At 48.8% G+C, this 20,161-nt stretch overlaps 2 protein-coding genes across 2 annotated transcripts in view; one reads left to right on the top strand and one right to left on the bottom strand.

The window, feature by feature from the left end:
- LOC144890870 (uncharacterized) overlaps positions 1 to 20,161 on the bottom strand; it is a 946,020-nt gene that overhangs the window by 920,155 nt on the left and 5,704 nt on the right. The gene's annotated exons all lie outside the window — the stretch shown is intronic.
- The window catches only part of LOC137433023 (uncharacterized), a 134,870-nt gene that overhangs the window by 91,903 nt on the left and 22,806 nt on the right, over positions 1 to 20,161 (top strand). The window contains exons 11-12 of the mRNA XM_068125412.2: positions 19,398 to 19,612; positions 19,879 to 20,132. Coding sequence (XP_067981513.2) covers positions 19,398 to 19,612; positions 19,879 to 20,132 — 469 coding nt within the window. The remainder of the gene's footprint in view (positions 1 to 19,397; positions 19,613 to 19,878; positions 20,133 to 20,161) is intronic.

Here is a 20,161-nt window from a genome sequence, read left to right on the forward strand (position 1 = left end):
AATTCCCAGGATGAGTTGATGTCAGAGGCGGTAGAGATGGGATGATGGGATGATTGGACATGATTTGGAAAGGCACACACCTGTCTATATCACCAGTTCTTTTAACAATCGGTGAAACATACAGTGCATTCAGAAAGTATTCAGACCCCTTCACTTTTTTCACATTGTTATGTTGCAGCCTTATGCTGAAATCGTTTAAATTCATTTTTTCCCTCATCAATCTACACTCAATATCCCATAATGACAAAGAGAAAACAAGATTTTAGAAAGTTTTGCAAATTTATTAAAAATAAAAAACTGAAATATCACATTGACATAAGTATTCATACCCTTTGCTATGACATTTGAAATTTAGCTCAAGTGCCTCCCATTTCTCTTGATCATCTTTGAGATGTTTCTACACCTTGATTGGAGTCCACCTGTGGTAAATTCAATTGATTGGACATGATTTGGAAAGGCACACACCTGTCTATATAAGGTCTCACAGCTGAAAATGCATATCAGAGCAAAAACCAAGCCATGAGGTCGAAGGAACTGTCTGCAGAGTTCAGAGACAGGATTGTGTCGAGGCACAGATCTGGGGAAGCCTAAAAAAAAATTCTGCTGCATTGAAGGTTCCCAAGAGCACAGTGGCCTCCATAATTCTTAAATGGAAGAAGTTTGGAACAACCAGGACTCTTCCTAAAGCTGGCCGCCCGGCCAAACTGAGCAATTGGGGGAGAGAGGCCTTGGTAAGAGAGGTGACCAAGAACCCAATGGTCATTCTGGCTGAACTTCAGAGATATTGTGTGGAGATGGGAGAAACTTCCAGAAAGACAACCATCACTGCAACACTCCATCGATCTGGGCTTTATGGCAGAGTGGCCAGACGGAAGCCAAACAGTTCAATCTTGGTTTGATCAGACCACAGAATCTTGTTTCTCACAGTCTGAGAGTCCTTTCGGTGCTTTTTTGCAAACTCCAAGCGGGCTTTCATGTGTCTTTCACTGAGGAGAGGCTTCCGTCTGGCCACTCTGCAATAAAGCCCAGATCGGTGGAGTGATCGGTGGAGTTTTATCCTTGCTGGAAAGTGGTGATGAGGATAACAAGATAGATGTTGTGGCGCTATCAGCCGGCAGGCTAGAGCTAGCACAGATCTGTGGTGGTGTATGGTGGTCACCAATGTTGGCAGTTAAGCTCAGGCCCAAGTGCCTAAAAACACACAGGATTTCCTGTAGGACCTTGGCTATGCTCCTCAAAGATCTGATATCAGTTCTTACTTGAAGATGTCCTGCGGAGAACCAACTATTCCTGTTACAGTCACGAAGGTGCCGAGTCGTGCTCACGCCAGCACTCCAAAAACGTTGCACAAAAGCACGTGAGTGAGGAATAGCAGGAAAAAGGCCATTGTAGAAAAGGGGTTCCCGGAGGAACCTTTCACTGTTGTACGTCCCCATTTGCCGAGTTACTGAAATGGACCGCCAGACGTGCAAGACATCTTGGTAAAAGTCAGGGAGCAGCGAAGCATCGACATGTTGCAGCTCCATGAAAAAGAGTTCACAATTGTAGCCTGGCATGCCGGCTTGTTTTAATATACAGTTTGCAGTAGATTTCCAGGGCAAGGCCACCAGAAATATAAAATGACAAGCTGTGGAGACTAGGAAGGCCATCACCCGACAAAGAATTTCCACAAGTCCATGACCCCCTTCTGCCAGTGGAAGGCAAATAGTCTCTGGCTTTAACCAGTGTTTGCCATCCCAAAATAAGTCAAGTAAACATTTTTGGATTGACGACACCAAGGTGGCTGCAAGGCAATCATTTTATGCCATAAGAGAGGGGCCACCAGGTTGTTAATGACCAGGGCACGACCTCGAAAAGACAAAGTCGACAAAATCCCTCTCCATCTGTTTAATTTATTGCTCATTTTGTGGAGCAAACCATCCCAATTCCATTTGACAAAACCAGGGGTTCCAAGATAAACACCGAGGTATTTCACACCTTCTTTTCCCCATGTCAAATTCATAGGGAGAATTGGAAGGGCAGAAGGTGGCATACCGACCCAAACCGACCCAAACTGCTTTGCATTTCGTCCAATTAATTTTGCGTTGTACATGCTTGAGAGTAGACCCGTAGACACTCAAATAGCAGAGCAATGTCATTACTGCTGCGAACAGCAACACATACATCATCAGCATAGGCCGAAATGATAACGGGATTTTCTGATGGAGTCACTGAAAAGCCCACAAGAGAAGATCGTAAACGAATTAAAAGGGGCTCAATGCAAAGAGTACAAGATTCCAGATAAGGGACAACCTTGCAGAAATCCCTTCCCAATCCGCAAAGGTGAACAGAGACCCTCATTGATTTTGATCAAGCTAAAAATGTGATTATACAATAAGGATACATAGGAAATAAAAGATGCCCCAAATCCAAATTGCTTTAAAATGTGAAACAAATATTCATGATTAACAGAGTCAAAAGCCTTTTCTTGGTCAATAAAAAAGAGACCGGTATGTTGTTGTTGAAATGCCCACACATCCCACAGGTCTCGTACCCAAAAAATGTTATCGTGCATAGATCTGTGCATAACACAGTACGATTGATCCTGATGTATAACTGTGCTTAAAACAGTCTTTACACGGTTAGCAAGCGCTTTGGCAAAAATCTTGTAATCTGTGCAGAGAAGAGAAATTGGACGCCAGTTCTGTATCAATTGCAGGTCGTTTTTCTTAGGGATAAGGGAAACAACTGCACGTCGACAACTAAGGGGTAACAATCCCTCACGCAGGCTGTATAAAAACACTGAGTGCATAGCAGGACCAAGCATGTCCCAAAAGGTTTTATAAAATTCAGCTGGTAGCCCATCAAAACCAGGAGCCTTATGATCAGCAAGGCCATCTAGCGCAGTTTTAAGTTCACCGAGAGTAATGTTCTCATCCAAGACATGCCGCTGATGCTCATCTATCTGCGGTAAATTGGTCATAATATTCTGCATTGCAGGCACATCATTGGGCTTAAAGGAAAACAGACTCTCAAAGTAAGACCGAACAAAATGAACAATCTCCGTATTATCACTAAGAATATGCCCATCACTAGCCCGAAGACGAAGCATTTGCTGGCTCGCCTTGGTCGTCTTCTCAAACTTAAAGAAATCTTTACAACATGTGTCTGAGGACAGTAAACCATTGACTCTCAGCCTGACTAAGGCACCGATACCATTTTCTTGAATTAATTCCTTCAGCAGAGTTTTTTTTCAAAGAGAAGTTGACACCGTTTTTCATCAATAAGAACCTCAGCACCTTCCTGCAATCGAAGAATTTATTGTTTCAAGGCATCAAGACATAATTGTTTACTTTGAGAGCAATTGGTTTTGTATTGCTGACAGAAAACACGGATCTGCGCTTTAGCATACAGTCACGTGAAAAAGTAAGTACACCCCATGTAAAGTTTTGACTTTTTCAACATATTTCAACATACAGCTATTTGATCTTCATTTCAACAATATTGAAAGATAAAGGTGATATTGTGGCGGACACGATGGCTCACTGGCGCGATGACATCATTCCGCGCACCAGGAGGGTGTCGGCCACGCCCGAGGGGTAGGCGTGGCCTCGGGATATACACGGGGCACACAGCCCCGAGCACGGCAGTGCTATAGTTTGACCCTTTGAATAAAGACGCTTGTGTTTACATCGTTGTTGCTTCCCTTATTGGCAAGACAAGTCGCGCGCATAGCACCGCGCTACATTGGTGACCTCGACTAGTTCCGCCGACGCTAAACTACAGAATGCGCCATGACGAGCAGCAACACGGTCGCGGTGAAACTCCCCGAGTTCTGGGAAGCTCAGGCGGAGATATGGTTTATGCAGGCAGAAGCCCAGTTTCAGCTTCGTGGCATAACGGCGGACGAGACGCGCTACTTCCACGTCATCGCCGCCCTCGGGCCCGGCACAGCCGCCCGCGTTGTGTCCGTCCTGAGGAACCCACCGGCCGACCACAGATACGAGGTGCTCAAGCGTCGCCTCATCGCCATGTTTGGGCTCACAGAGGACGAACGGGCCGACCGTCTCCTGGACCTTCCCGACCTCGGCGACACGCGACCATCGGTCCGAATGGACCATATGCTGTCGCTACTGGGGGACAAAGCACCGGATTTTTTATTCCGGGCGCTCTTTTTACGCCAGCTACCGGCCCAGGTACGCCTCGCGTTGGCCGGTTCAAAGATAAAGGAACCCCGAGCGCTGGCCGTTGAGGCCGACAAGTTTTTCGCGGCATGTGACACGCGGGCGAGCTTCGGTGCGACCGTCGCGGATCCTGGGGCTGACCCTGATGCTGATGCACCGCACCTCATGGATCTCGAGGCTGATGCACACTGCGTGGCCGCCGCCACGCCCCGCACACACCACCGCGAAAACCACGGCCTCCGCCTTTGCCGCAAACCTGGTGCCATTTCCACGCCAGGTTTGGCCACAAGGCGAGGAATTGTTGCCCGCTGTGCTCCTTCGGCAAGTCGGGAAACTACAAAGCCGGCGCTCGGTAGCGGCCCTGAGCATCGGCCATTCCAGCAGCCTTCTTTTTATAACGGACACCTTGTCCGGTCGCCGCTTCCTATGCGACACTGGTGCACAGGTGAGCATTATCCCTGCCTCTACGTCCGACAAGCGGGCCGGGGCCCCGCGTTGCTTGCCGCGAACGGAACACCCATACGCACATTCGGGAAGCGCTGCCTCTCCCTGCGCTTTGGAGGGCAACACTTCACGTGGATGTTCGTAACCGCTAGTGTCCCCATGGCATTGCTCGGTGCGGACTTCCTCTGTGCAAACAGGTTGTTGGTAGATGTGAATAACAGACGCCTTGTCCAGGCTGAAACGTTCAGCTCGCTTGCTTACGCGCTGAGCAGCTCGTTGAGCGGCTCACTGAGTGGCTCACCAAGCGGCTCGCCAAGCGGCTTGCTGAGCGGTTCGGTCCCAGCGAGGTTAGTTTGTACGCTTCCGGCAGCGGACGAGTTCACCCGCCTCCTCGCCAAGTTCCCGGCCCTCACACGGCCCACCTTCTCGGCGGTGGCCATAAAGCACGGTGTGGAACATCACATACCCACCGTCGGGCCACCGGTCTACGCCCGGGCCCGCCGCCTCGAACCAACGAAGCTCGCGGTGGCGAGAGCGGAGTTCGCTACACTGGAGCGGCTGGGCATCGTGCGGCGCTCCAAGAGTGCTTGGGCGTCGCCGCTACACATCGTGCCGAAGCCTGGCGGGGGATGGCGGCCGTGCGGGGACTACCGACGCCTCAACGATGCCACCACCCCTGACCGTTACCCGGTTCCCCAAATCCAGGACTTTTCCGCCCGGTTGGCGAACATGTCCTGCTTTTCGAAGGTGGACCTCATACGCGGCTACCACCAGGTCCCCGTCAGGCCGGAGGACATCCGAAGACGGGCGTCATTACGCCATTCGGCCTCTTTGAATTCCTTCGGATGCCCTTCGGTTTGAAGAATGCGGCTCAGGCGTTCCAACGTCTGATGGACAGCGTCTTGCGCGACCTGGATTTCGTCTATGTCTACCTGGACGACATCCTCGTCGCCAGCGCGTCCCGCGAAGAGCACCTCCGCCATCTCCGCACGCTCTTCGAATGCCTGGGCCAGCATGGCCTGATCGTGAACCCCGGCAAGTGCCGGTTCGGCGTCGCCGAGATCAACTTTTTGGGGCACCGCGTCACCAGGCATGGGGCCATCCCCTTACCAGCAAAGGTGGATGCGGTCAAGGGGTTTCCGCGCCCCCGCACGATCAAGGGGCTCCAGGAGTTCCTGGGCATGGTAAACTTTTACCACCATTTCCTGCCCCGCATCGCCCAGCTCCTGCGCCCCCTGCACGAAGCCCTCCGGGGGAAGCCGGGCACAGGTGACGTCGCTTGGACCGAGCAGATGGACGCGGCATTCGCGGGCGCGAAGCTCGCCCTGGTTAACGCCACCATGCTCGCGCACCCGGCGCCCAATGCACCGATCGCCCTCACCACCGACGCGTCGGACTACGCGGTGGGCACGGTGCACGAGCAATGGGTGCACGGAGCTTGGCAACCGCTGGCGTTTTTCAGCCGGCACCTCCGCCCGCACGAACGCCGGTACAGTACCTTCGACCGCGAGTTGCTCAGGCTTCACCTGGCAGTCAGGCACTTTCACCATCTGCTCGAGGGCCGTGCGTTCACGGCCTTTGTCGACCACAAGCCTCTGGTCTTCGCGATGGCCAAGGTCGCCGAGCCGTGGTCGGCCCGGCAGCAACGTCACCTCACGGCCGTGTCCGAGTACACAACGGACATCCGGCACGTCGCGGGGAAGGACAACCCGGTGGCGGATTGCCTTTCCCGGTCCGTCGCCCACGCGGTCCACCTCGGCATCGACTATGCCCGGATGGCGGCGGACCAGACCACCGACCCCGACGTCCAGGCCTTGCGGACCGCCGTCACGGGCCTCCGCGTCACCGAGGTGCCATTCGACGGCGCAGGCACGGCCCTCTTGTGCGACGTCTCCCTCGGGCGGCCTCGCCCCATCGTGCCCGCAGGCTGGCAGCGCCGGGTTTTTGACGCCATCCACGGCCTGTCCCACCCGGGCACGAAGGCCTCCCAGAGGCTGGTCGCCGACAAGTTCGTCTGGCATGGCCTCCGGAAGGTCGTCCGCGATTGGACCAGGACGTGCCTCGCGTGCCAGCGCGCGAAGGTGCACCGCCACACCCAGGCCCCGTTGGCCCCGTTTACGGTGCCCGAACGTCGGTTCGACCACGTTCACGTGGACTTGGTGGGACCTCTGCCCCCGTCGCGGGGTTTCACCCACGTCCTCACCATGGTGGACCGCACCACCCGGTGGCCGGAGGCCGTGCCTTTGGCGGCGACGACGGCGGCGGACGTCGAGCAGGCGTTCATCACCACCTGGGTTGCCCGGTTCGGCGCCCCCTCGGACATCTCGTCCGACCGCGGTCCCCAGTTCACCTCAGAGCTCTGGGAGGCGGTCGCGCGGGGGCTCGGTGTCCAGCTGCACCGTACCACGGCCTATCACCTCCAGGCCAACGGCCTGTGCGAGCGGTTCCACCGCTCCTTAAAGGCCGCGCTCCGGGCCACCCTCTGCGATGGCGGCTGGGTCGACAGGCTCCCCTGGGTCCTGCTGGGCCTCCTGACGGCGCCCAAGGACGACCTGCGCGCATCCGCGGCGGAGTTGGTCTTCGGACAACCGCTGCGGGTGCCGGGCGAGTTCCTCCCCGACTCCACGGCACCATGGTCCGCGGTGCAGCAGCGCTCCACGCTGCAGGAGACCGCCCAGAGGTTCGCCCCGGTGCCGACGGCGCACCACGGGCACCCGCCAACGCACGTCGTCCCAGAGCTTCGCATGGCGGAGTACGTGTTCGTCCGACACGACGCCCACCGGACACCGCTGCGGCCCCCGTATGACGGGCCCTTCCGCGTGCTGGAGACCGGGGTGAAGCACTTCACCCTGGACATCGGCGGTACTCCTGACCGCGTTTCCGTGGACCGCCTCAAACCGGCCCACCTCGACATGGACCACCCCCCGCCAGTGGCTCAGCCCCCGTGTCGGGGCCGCCCCCCGGCGGGCGGACCCCCGGCACCGCCCAACCCCGCCGGCACTCCGCCCCCCGACCCCGCACCCATTCCAGGAGCAGCCGGTGGCATCCCGGCATCCCCAGACGCCGCCAGCCGCCAGAGGGCGCTTCGGCCGGGTCATCCGTTTGCCCTGCAAACTGACCCTTCAGGTGCGCGGGAATTCTGGGGGGGGGGGCGCGTGTGGCAGACACGATGGCTCACTGGCGCGATGACATCATTCCGCGCACCAGGAGGGTGTCGGCCACGCCCGAGGGGTAGGCGTGGCCTCGGGATATACACGGGGCACACAGCCCCGAGCACGGCAGTGCTATAGTTTGACCCTTTGAATAAAGACGCTTGTGTTTGCATCGTTGTTGCTTCCCTTATTGGCAAGACAAGTCGCGTGCATAACACCGCGCTGCAATATAATATAACAAATATCATGAAACATTTACATTTTGTAGTCGATTGTATAATTTAAATAAACATAAATGCAAATTTCGCATGTGGAAAATGTAGGTACACCCCCACATTTATCACTACTTCAAATACTTAAAATTAAAATCAGGTGCACCAGCTCAGGTGCAAATGATTAGAACATCGTTAGAGAGGATCTTGGAGGAACCCGTCTTATTTAAACCTCAGACGTTTGGTTTGCTCTTTGTTGTTGAAGTGTGCGGCGTCACCATGCCTAGATTAAAAGTGCTCTCTGAGGCCTTCAGAAAGAAGGTTATAGATGCCTACGAGTCTGGGAAGGGATTTAAAAAGATCTCCAAACAATTTGAAATCAATCATTCGACTGTCCGGAAGATCATCTACAAGTGGAGAAGATTCCAATCAACTGCCAACTTGTTCAGGCCAGGCCGCCGCAGCAAGTTCAGCCCGAGAGCAGACCGCAAGATGCTGAAATAAGTCTCTAAGAACCCCAGAATGTCATCACGGGACCTACAGGTAGCTCTTGCCACTGTTGATGTCAAAGTGCACGAGTCTACCATGAGAAAGAGGCTGCACAAATTTGATCTACATGGGAGGTGTGCCAGGAGGAAACCTTTGCTGTCCAGAAAGAACATCAGGGCAAGACTAAAGTTTGCCATTGAACACCTAGGCAAAGACCAGCACTTCTGGAACAATGTGCTCTGGACAGATGAGTCAAAGGTAGAGCTATTTGGCCACAGTACCAGAAGACATGTTTGGCGAAAACCAAAGACAGCATTTGACCACAAGAACCTGATACCAACTGTAAAGCATGGTGGTGGAAATATTATGGTTTGGGGCAGCTTTGCTGCATCAGGGCCTGGGCAGCTCACCATCATAGAATCCACTATGAATTCTTCATTGTACCAAAGGGTGCTTGAGGATAATGTGAGGCCATCTGTCGGAGAGTTGAAGCGCAACCGAAGGTGGACCTTGCAACATGACAATGACCCTAAACATACCAGTAAATCCACCAGGGAATGGCTGAAAAGAAAGAAATGGAGGGTTCTGGAATGGCCAAGTCAAAGCCCGGATCTAAATCCCATCGAGATGTTGTGGGGGGATTTGAAACGAGCTGTGCATTCAAGAAACCCTTCAAATATCGCACAGCTGAAAGAATTCTGCATGGAGGAGTGGGCAAAAATTTATCCGAGTCGATGTCAGAGACTGGTAGACAGTTATAAGAAACGCCTACTTGAGGTTGTTTCTGCCAAAGGGGGCAATACCACCTATTAGAGCCAAGGGTGTACTTACTTTTTCCACATGCGAAATTTGCGTTTATGTTTATTTAAATTATACAATGGACTACAAAATGTAAATGTTTCATGATATTTGTTATATTATATCACCTTTATCTACCATATATTGTGGAAATGAAGATCAAATAGCTGTACGTTGAAATATGTTGAAAAAGTCAAAACTTTACATGGGGTGTACTTACTTTTTCACGTGACTGTAGTCCCACCACTGACAGAGATTTAGGAAACGATGTTGGAAATACACAACCTTGTCCCAAAAAACCGCAAAGGATGATTTAAAGAAAGGATCGCTCAGAAGTGAGGTGTTAAAAGACCAATACAAGGTGCGACGTTTGAAACGAGGAAAAGAAAAGCACAGTTTTACCAAAGAATGATCAGAGAAACCAGAAGGGACAATAGCCGTATATGTCACAGGATTGATAGCAGAGTTAGGAATATAAAATTTATCAAGACGAGCAAGTGAAAGATGATTTAGTAAAACCCGACACCAGCTAAATTGCTGCAGGTTTGGGTGTTGTTGCCGCCATACATCGTTGAGGTCATGCCGTGAAATTATACTGGAAAGAGGCCTACTTGAAGCTGGATGTGGCTCTGCACTGTTCCTATCTAAAGTTGGGTTTAAAGTACAGTTAAAGTCACCCCCTAAGCACAACAACGTATCAGAAGAGAGGTGTCTCAGGAAATTAAAGGGCTGATTAAAAAAAAGTTCCTTTATCTGTACTATCGCTTGGAGCATAGACGTTAACAAACATAAATCGTTGCTGATTGTATTCAAACTCTACAGAGGCTAGATAGCCTGGTACGATTTCCTTAAAGATGGGGGGGGGAAACAGACAAACGTGAACTGACAAAAAAAGCAATACCCTCACTCACAGAGTCTGTATTACTAAAAAACCAAGTGCCAATCAGCTGTTGCTGCCAATCAGCCATGCAGTCTGCAGTGGCACGAGTTTCTTGCAATAAAAGTACATCAATATTTTCCCTCCTGGCTAATTGCACAGTTCGGGACCGACGCAGCTGACTGCGCCCACCATTAATGTTCAAGCTTGCTATGTTCATAGAAACATAGGCAGCAACACAGCCATTACAGGTTTAATTCTTTCCTTGCTGTGACAAGGTACCTCTTCAGTCTTTTCAGTGATTGATCAGAAATATGAAGGGCCGCAGATTGTTGTACAACTTCCTGAGCCCCACTAATGAAGGCGTGAGTGTCAACGAAGAAATCGCAAATTTTCACGTGCTTTTTACGGTAAGTTTTTTGTAGGAAATCTATGATTTCAGCAGGAGGGACAGAGCCTCCAGAGACATGCTCCGATGAGAAGTCGGCCTCACCATCACTCGGTGAGGCAACGGAAGAACCCCCATCAGAGTCACAATCATTGTATTGAGAGTCCATTGCCGAAGCAACGGGCTCATCAACGTGACAATCTGAGACTTCAGCACTATCATCCTGCTGACCATGAGCTTGACAACGCTCAGCTGCCTCAATGGAGGATTCGATCACAGACAGATCACTAGTTCCGACACACTCACCACTCCCCACAGAGGGGGGGGGGGGGGGGGGGTGGGTGGCACAATCAACACAAGCTTCAACAGGGGACACACATGGAGGCTCAACCTCCCTCAGAACACCGGAGAGACTCAGGTGCTGTCTGGCCAACACATAAATTTTCAGCATTTATCACATTACCCTCAAAAGATTCTGAAGGCAGAGGAGGCTGAGGGATTACCTCAACTGGAGGCAACTGCTGAGGTGGAGGTTGCGCTCCATCATTACCTTCACTAACCACTTGAGCGAAGGTTGGAGGACCGGCCAAGACCTTATCAGGCTCGCTGAGGTCGCTAGAAGGTGAGAGGGTTCTTTTCCTGGTTCTCTGTTTGTCTACAATGGGGTTTGCATCAGCACCATCCATACTGTTTACATCATCGACAACGATCTCAGTAGAGCCCTGCTGTTCATCACCATTCAGGCTAGTGACTATCTGTGGACTTTTTCGGGCACGAGTCCTTTAAATGACCATATTGACCACACTCAAAACAGACTAGAGACTCTGGAGACAAAGACCTGATAAGTGTGACCTTCGACCTTGAAGGGCAATACCGCATTTAAAGAGGTTACACCACGCGGTAAGATCATCTATCTATAATTCCAGTAATCTCTGTCTGTCTGTCTGTCTGTCTGTACGTTTGTTTGTCTGTGACCGCTGTTTCTCGACAACCACGGGTCCGATATACTTTTAACTTGCCAGGTATATTGCTGGGGACCCGAGGATGTGCCTTTTCAAGGTTTCATATTAATCGGACAATTACTTACCGAGCTATGTCCAAAAAACGATTCAACCAATCAGAGAGCAGCGAACTATCGCGTGTGCCGAACGTGGCGGGCACACTCTGCCTCGGATGGCACATTTGAGAGCGTATTCATTTATTTCACGTTTGCAAACTATGTTGGCGTTAAACTATGTTTTACAACTAATAAAAACGAATTTGCGATTCATTCGCTTTCCTGCGCGTTTGTGCATGCGATGGCGATTGCTTTACCTAACTCCGGAAGCCGTTCGCTTTGGACCAAACCATTGCATGTAAATAGAGGGGGGGGGATTGTCACCACTCGCAAGCCGTTCGCTTTGGACCAAACCATTGCATGTAAATAGAGGGGGGGGATATAATTTTAGATATAGATATAGTACGGGCATGCCCTAGTATAAACAAAACGACGAAAGGACATGACGTGCTTTAACCGGTTATTTTTCCCTCGTACAGGAACCATAGTAACTGAAGAGACGACAGAACCAAGTTTGTTTAGTTCAGTAACCAGGTCTTTGTTCTTAAGGAACGGAGGAGCGTTAGAGAGAGAAACCCGAACTGCCGGCGTGTCGAGTGGACAAACCTGAACAAACACGTCGGGAGCAAAGAAGAGCCCGTGCTCGACTATTTGAGCAACCATGGGCACAGTGGAAACAAAGATTACCACGCGTTTATTCATGCGAGAAGCCGCTTTTACATTATCCAAACCGATTAACTCTCCGACGGCAAGGATAATGGCCTCCACATCGATTCCCGACGGAGGTGAGCAAACTAACCCATGCTTCCGGGTTAGCGCTTCAAGAGACGTGTAACGAGAACTATCCGCCATCGTTTGCACGTTTAAACAAAGGGTAAATGTATAAATAGGTTAATTAATTTATAATATATATATATTAATATATAATTTATAAATTATAAGTAGGTTAAAAGGGTTAATGAAGCTAAAAAGCTCCAGTAAACAAACGAAAAATAAAAATATTTACGAAAAAAGAAACAGAAAAAAGTATTATGATTTGTAACACGAAGCGAAAAAAACCGAAGAGGGAACCCTTACCGGTCTCACCACGTGTGCTCCCTCATTCTCAAGAGGGGGGAAGGGATGATAACGTGGAAGGGGGATACACAAAAGATGGCACAAAGGTGAGAAGAGGTAAGGGGAGGGTAGAGATACAAACCACGAGCACGGAGCTACAAGGCCAAAACACGAGGGGAGAGAGAGAGAGAGAGAGAGAGAGAGAGAGAGAGAGAGAGAGAGAGAGAGAGAGAGAGACAGACAGACAGACAGACAGACAGACAGACAGACAGACAGATTGACTGACTGACTGACTGACTGATGTATCTTTTTATTATAAAAGTATAAAACCATTCCACAAAGCAGTGTTAAACCAAGCAACACCAAGCAACGAGTTCAAAGAAACATTGTATAAGGATCATAAACACACCAAAAAAGAACAAAGGATATTCAAAAGAAATCAGCAAGTATAAAAATTTTACCAACCAAAGGTGAGGACACAAACAGAAACCACAAACAATTTTAAAGGAAATGCTCACACAAGAACTATGAACACATCAAGAGCAAATTAAGCGTTTGATTAAATAAAGTGAAAAATTGAGAAAGGGGGGGGGGGAGGGAGGGAGAGAGAGAGAGAGAGAGAGAGAGAGAGAGAGAGAGAGAGAGAGAGAGAGAGAGAGAGAGAGAGAGAGAGAGAGAGAGAGAGACTGAGACTGAGAGACTGAGAGACTGAGAGACTGACAGACTGACTGACTTTTTTTTTTTTTTTTTTTTTTATTGGTGATCCCAATGCGATCCAAATGGACAGACCAGGAGACAAACCTCGCACAACCAATAGCCGGGAGCGACAGAGCATCCGTGTTCCTTTCTGAATGCACCATGTAACACGTCACCATGTTCACTGCTGGAGGAATGTTTGTGAACGCATTACATCATAACACTTTTCAGATATGTTTTCCTTGATGAACTTGGGGACTTGTGAGCCACTCCAGAGGTGTTGAAAAAAGGCCGATCGTAATGGGCAGGTGCTCCATCTTGGAGGTGCTCCATCTTGGAGGTGCGCCATCTTGCAGGCACGCAATGTTGCAGGTTATTCATCTTGCAGGTCATCCATCTTGCAGGTGCCCCATCTTGTAGGTTCTCCATCTGTATGAAGCTTTGGAGTTGCAAGCTTTCTGGGGCTACAGCGGTGATCAGGTTACTCATTTACCCCCGGGTCGAGCTGTAACCCCCCCCCCCCCCCCCCCCCCCCCACAAATTTGGAGAGAGAGAGAGGGGGAGAGAGAGAGAGAGAGAGAGGGGGAGAGAGAGGGAGAGAGAGAGAGAGAGAAACATTCGACATTTGTCCCCGTTTGTTGCCAGGAAAACATTGTTCACAGTGAAAAACCCAAAAAAACAATTCAAGGCGATGGCTGTACAAGTTTAAAATGGGAGACAAGATAAATCATAAATTCATTGCAAGAGAACCATCAGCCAGTTGACATAAGGATGCCTTGACACACCACCGTTGTGAGAACACTGTGCAATCATTCGATTGAAACTCAAGATTTACACGCGATGTGACGAAGGCTTTAAAGAGGTGAACAGCATCATCAGCAGAATTACAGGCATTTTGCATCCTGTGTTTTCTCGACAAGTATATGGCAAGTTTTGCTTCAGAAGACAAATAGTTGGCTAAAAGGCACTCATCTTTACACAGGCGGGAAGTGGTGAAACCGAAGATAAAAACACAATGCGTAAAAATTAGGCCAAGCCCCCGGACCACACGCGATAAAACTGTAAAAAGGGGTGCCAACCGAGGACAATCAACAAAAATGTGAGAAATGGTTTCCGTCGCACCGCAAAACGGACATAATTCCGTGTTATCGGAACATATGCGATGCGATAAAACATTTGATGGTAAAATGTAGTGCGCCAGCCGCCATTGTAAGTCTCCGGAGCGCTTGGCGATGGGGGCCTTGTACATAGTAAGCCAATTGATGGTGGTGAAAGGAGTGGTCCGGAACATTCTCCCCCAGTGCGCTTGTGGTTCTGCGGGTCTATCATGAACAAGGGTTAAAACACACAGAGCATAAACACAAGATTTCTCCATCAAATGAAAAGAGGTGAAGCCCTGAAAATGAAGTAGAAGTCTAGGAAAGAGAAATTCGGATAAAGAAGGGCTAGCTTCCGCCTGTGGGGCCCATTTTAGCCCTGTTCCCTTGAAAAAACGCAGGATCACAGAAAAGATCCTTCCTATGACTCGAATGGATCGAACTCCGGTGGCTACAGCAATGTCAGCAGCTGGCTTCCATTTGTAAGGAAAAGGGGTTCTGAGATGTTTAACCTTGATGCATCCAACGTCGATAAACTTTTGCATAAAAGCACGGTTACTGCAGACCCCTTCAAATATGGGGTTTAGAAAGATGGGCTCGTTTAAAAACAGCTCAAGAGAATAGTTCCTGTTGTCACGGCGAACAGGAACCGCTTGCCATGCCTTCAGCATACTCAGAGAGAGAGAGAGAGAGAGAGAGAGAGAGAGAGAGAGAGAGAGAGAGAGAGACAGATAGATAGATAGATAGAAAGATAGATAGATAGATATAGATATAGATAAGAAAGACAAAGAACAATCTGACCGTGACTGCGCTGCCCTGACGAATCCGGGCAGCAGGGAAGAATTGGGAAGATGTGGTCCCCGACTTGCGTTTGGGGGTACAACCACTTGTTTTGGGGGAGTGGGAGGAGGTTAATTAAAATGAGAAAACTGAGAATGGGGAGATACAATGTTGAGCATGGCAAAGCAAAGAAATATTTAATGGCCTGCACCATGCACCTCAATCTTGATGCCTGGGGGACTTTTTAATACATAACATAGAGTGCTGCCCACCTCCTAAAATAAACCAAAAAGCCTGGTCACCAATAATCACCACCACATTTCAAGGTGTTTGATCAGCACCAGCGAAACATCACATCTGCAATTCTATCACTGATACATTACCCGATTGGTTGCAGAAATTTAATTTCATTGCTTTGGTGTCCTCTTGGTCTGATGTTTTTTTTCTTCGTCATGTTTTACTGGTGGTGCTTGACTCTAATGCAGTGGTTCTTAACCTTTTTAAAGGCGCCGAACCCTAACGAAACCCACCGAACACTCGTGGAACCCCTCCAATTTGACCAAAAAAAATTAAGAAGAATTGCATCTTAATGCGTTTTCTGTTCTTTTCGGGAGGCGATCTGGGGAATGCGTGGTTTTGTTTTGGCAAGGGCCACCAGCAAATCATTTTCGCACGCAAGCCTGCTCCTTTTCTTTGTTTTAATGTCCACCAGTTTCGAAAACGCATGCTCGCAGAGATACGTTGTAACGAACGGCGTGAGGATCTCAAGGGCAATTTTAGCGATGTGAGGATACCCTTCCATTTGGCGGCACCAAAACGTTGAGAGCGTTGTTGTGCTGAAGAGTTGTTGTTGAGTCTGGCTCTGCTGAAGTTTGATGAGGTCATCGTGGTATTGGTCGTTGACATCTGCCGTTGAAACGTCAAAAGTAAACGGCTGCCGCACCCATGCTGGGTATTGCTCTTGGTCGGGGAAGTAGCCGTCGAATGACTTTCCCAGCTCATACAAGTGTGTGGCAATCGCTTGCTTCAGCTCCCCTGGTACAGCAGTGCCTCCAACTTCAGACTCATCTTCGATCCCGCTCACGCACTCGTCCAGTAGCGAAAAGTTCGCGAAGTTGTCGTTCTCTGTTCGCCGCCTCCACAATGGTAACTTCTTTCGGAAAGTGCTCAGCTTTTCTTCAGATTCTATGACATTCACTCCACCGCCCTGCATCTGGCAATTCAGATGATTGAGTGCGTCGAAGATGTTAGCCAAGTACGCCAAGGCGAGGATGAACTCTCACTCTTGGGAGTGTGTTGCATGGCAATGCTGGTGTTCTCGCAAAAACAGGGCTAATTCTACACGCAAGGCAAAAACACGGCTCACTACCTTCCCTCGTGATAACCATCGAACGTTAGAGTGGTCGAGAAGGACTTCGAATTCAGAGCCGATTTCATTGCACAGCTCTTTGAAGATGCGATATGATTCAGAGCATGGCTTCGCATGTAATTCACAGGTTCAACGACGATTTTCAGAACATTGACCAGTTTTGGAGGCCGGGTTTTTGATGCCAGTGCGTGTCTGTGCAGGACGCAGTGCATGACGATGATGTGTGGTGCATTGGCCTTCACCAGCACTCCAAAACCGGAGTTGCATCCCAGCATGGCTGGAGCTCCATCCGAGCAAACTGCAGACACCATGTTCCACGAGAGGCCATTGCTTCTGAAGACGTCGTCCACAAGCTTCTTCACGTAAGCTGCCTTTGTCGTTGTTGTGAGAGGCTTGCAGAACAGAAAGTCTTCCTTGATCTCGCCTCCTTTGACATAACGCACAAATAAGATGAGCTGGCTCAAATTCGAAACATCGGTGGTCTCGTCGAGTTGAAGGCTGAATTTCGTCAGGCTTGCGACTAAATCTGCAACTACCTGGGCGAGGATGTCGTCGTTCATGTCGTCGATTCTGCATCTGATGGTGTCATTTGAGAGTGGAACGAGAGACAACTTGTTTTCAGCAGCTTTTCCCAGCATGATGTTGGCCATCTTCAACGCAACCGGTTTGATGAGTGTCTCACCAACGGTGTGTGGTTTGCCCTGCATTGCGATCAGGTACGCAACTTCATACGACACGGTGAGGATCGGTTTGTCAATTGGAACGAAGCCGAGAGTGGGCAAGGTAGCACTTGGGTCGAATCGGACTCTCTTCAATTTGAATTCGTCCAGCGTTGCATCTTTGTACTGCCCCTCACCGTGCAGTTTTTTGAAGTGTTCCCGTAGTTTTGCTTGTGCTATGCTGGAGTTGCTCAACTTGACATTGCAAAGCATGCATTGAGGACGCTGACTTCCGTCCCGTTCCGTCAAACACGTGAACCCGTACCGCATGTAATCCTCCGACCACTTCCTTTTTTTGCTCGACATACTGCAAAAAAAAGAAAAAAGTAACAAACTGATCTTAATTGAGTTCGGGCAAATAATTATATGACAAAAAATAAAAAAGGAACATGCTTAAATATAATCAGTACCCCTCTGAAAACTGAGAAATTTTAACGAAGAAAACATAACTTATAGTTACGATGACGTGATTTATTATCTACTCAACTCTATGTCACCTCAAATCCCATTATAATATTACATAGAAAACTGCGAATTGTTAGTTTTGAATTGTGACCAAAGGAGTTATATCACCTCCACCTAATTTTCTGAGTAATTCAATCATATTTTATAATCACCATCCACTTTTGACTTTAATTTAATTCTGATCCTGCCCTGCATATCCACAAACATTTCCAACTTACTCCTCAATTAATCAGTAACTCCAAAGTAAGGCGCGACCAATGACGCACGGCACACGGCAAGCTAATCGAGGCTATTCACTGGAATTTCCGAACACCTGCAAAGTCCAAAATCCAGTAAGTAAGTAAGCAAGTAAGCACCATCAACAGAATAATTAGCAAGTTGCTCATTGATTCAACTTACTACAGTCAGTGTGAAACAACTTATTTTAAACACAGACCAGAGAAACCATGAATGGGATGGGAATACAATTACAAATAACATTTCCATTCGTTCGTAACATACATAGCAAAATAATAATAATCTATCTATAATTCCAGTAATCTCTGTGTGTATGTATGTTTGTATGTTTGTCTGTGACCGCTGTTTCTCGACAACCACGGGTCCGATATACTTTAAACTTGCCAGGTATATTGCTGGGGACCCGAGGATGTGCCTTTTCAAGGTTTCATATTAATCGGACAAGTAGTTACCGAGCTATGTCCAAAAAACGATTCAACCAATCAGAGAGCAGCGAGTTATCACGTGTGCCGAACGTGGCGAACAGACTCTGCCTCGGACGGCACATTTGAGAGCGTATTCATTTATTTCACGTTGGCAAACTATGTTGCCGCTATGTTGGCGTTAAACTATGTTTTAAAACTAATTAAAACTAATTTGCGATTCTTTCGCTTTCCTGCGCGTTTGTGCACGCTATGGCGATTTCTTTACCAAACTCCGCAAGCCGTTCGCTTTGGACCAAACCATTTCATGTAAATAGAGGGGGGGGATTGTCACCGTACTCGCAAGCCGTTCGCTTTGGACCAAACCATTTCATGTAAATAGAGGGGGGGGGGATATAATTTTAGATATAGATATAGTACGGGCATGCCCTAGTATTAATAATAAGCGTAATTACACATAGATTCAAAATTGATACAAAACTTTAAAATAAAATAAAAATGCAATGCGTTTCAGAGGACCTCCGCCGAACCCCTGAGACTGGCTCACTGAACCCCTGGGGTTCGGTCGAACCCAGGTTAAGAACCACGGCTCTAATGCATCCAATAAACTGTCTCAGAATGCATTCACATTGGAAAGGCCTTACCAGGTTGCATCACAATAATCAGCTGATGTGTGAATCTGACACCAAAACAAACCCCTACACTGTCTAGCAATACCTGCTATGATTGGCTGATGAAAACACAACACTCACATTGGTGTAGAAATTGCCGCCTGTCACTGATGTATTGATCATTGGAGTGAACACCTGGCAAGAACATCCAGTTGTATCAGCATTAAGCTGCCATTGGGATTCTGATAGAGTATTGTAAACTTGCTTCAAAATTACATAATAATGGCCATAAAGTTGGCCATCCTGCTCCTTGACTATGCCGCAGATATAATGGTTTGTAACACCAATTTGTCTTTCCACTATAGGGTGAAAAGAACAAGGGATGGAGGTTGGGCATGGCAGAACCTGGAGTTATTGGGAAATGTACTTAAGCTGCAGAAGAGAAATGGAAACTGGGGAAGCTGGGGAAAGACATCATGGCTGGAACTCAAAGAACTCGAACCCGGAGAAAGTTATGACTTCAGTGTTCTTTCACGGAATGCATACGGAAGTGGTCCATTCAGCAACATTGTGTCCGCAAGTATGTATTGCCTTCTCTATTTGTGGAGCCACAGGTTACAGCCGAGGCCTAAGTCAGTGTGCATTTTCATGCAGGAAATTGTCGTCTGCTGATTGCTTATGATGAGTAAATATGGATTATTCCAGATAAGATTTATATGTATGAGGGTATAAAAATAAAGCTTTCCATGGCTTGCTATTATTACATCCCCTTTGTGCCACAGTTAAGTTGCCTCTCCCCATCGCTTACATCCATGTTCTCTCTTCTTCTCTCCTTCACTCACCCAGCTAGGCCTGTTCCTTCACCGCCTCCTCCTCGTTCCCTTGGGCCTCCTTGCAACCTCTCTGGAAGTGCCTCTGATGAGACTGTGCTGCTGAGCTGGCAATCTGAAGGATTAGAATGTGGTCCACAGCCTAGGTCCTACAGCTTTGTGGTAGAGGGGAAGGAGGTGGGAGAAATCCATGATGGAAAAGAAAGGGAATGGAGAGTGCTGAGGGAAGGATTGCTGGAGACTGAAACTGTGTTGGTGGGATTGTCACAGGTGGGGGTTATCACTTACGGAAGTGTACG

Source organism: Myxine glutinosa, chromosome 1, assembly GCF_964187855.1.
Source record: "Myxine glutinosa chromosome 1, kmMyxGlut1.1, whole genome shotgun sequence".
NCBI lineage: Eukaryota > Metazoa > Chordata > Myxini > Myxiniformes > Myxinidae > Myxine > Myxine glutinosa.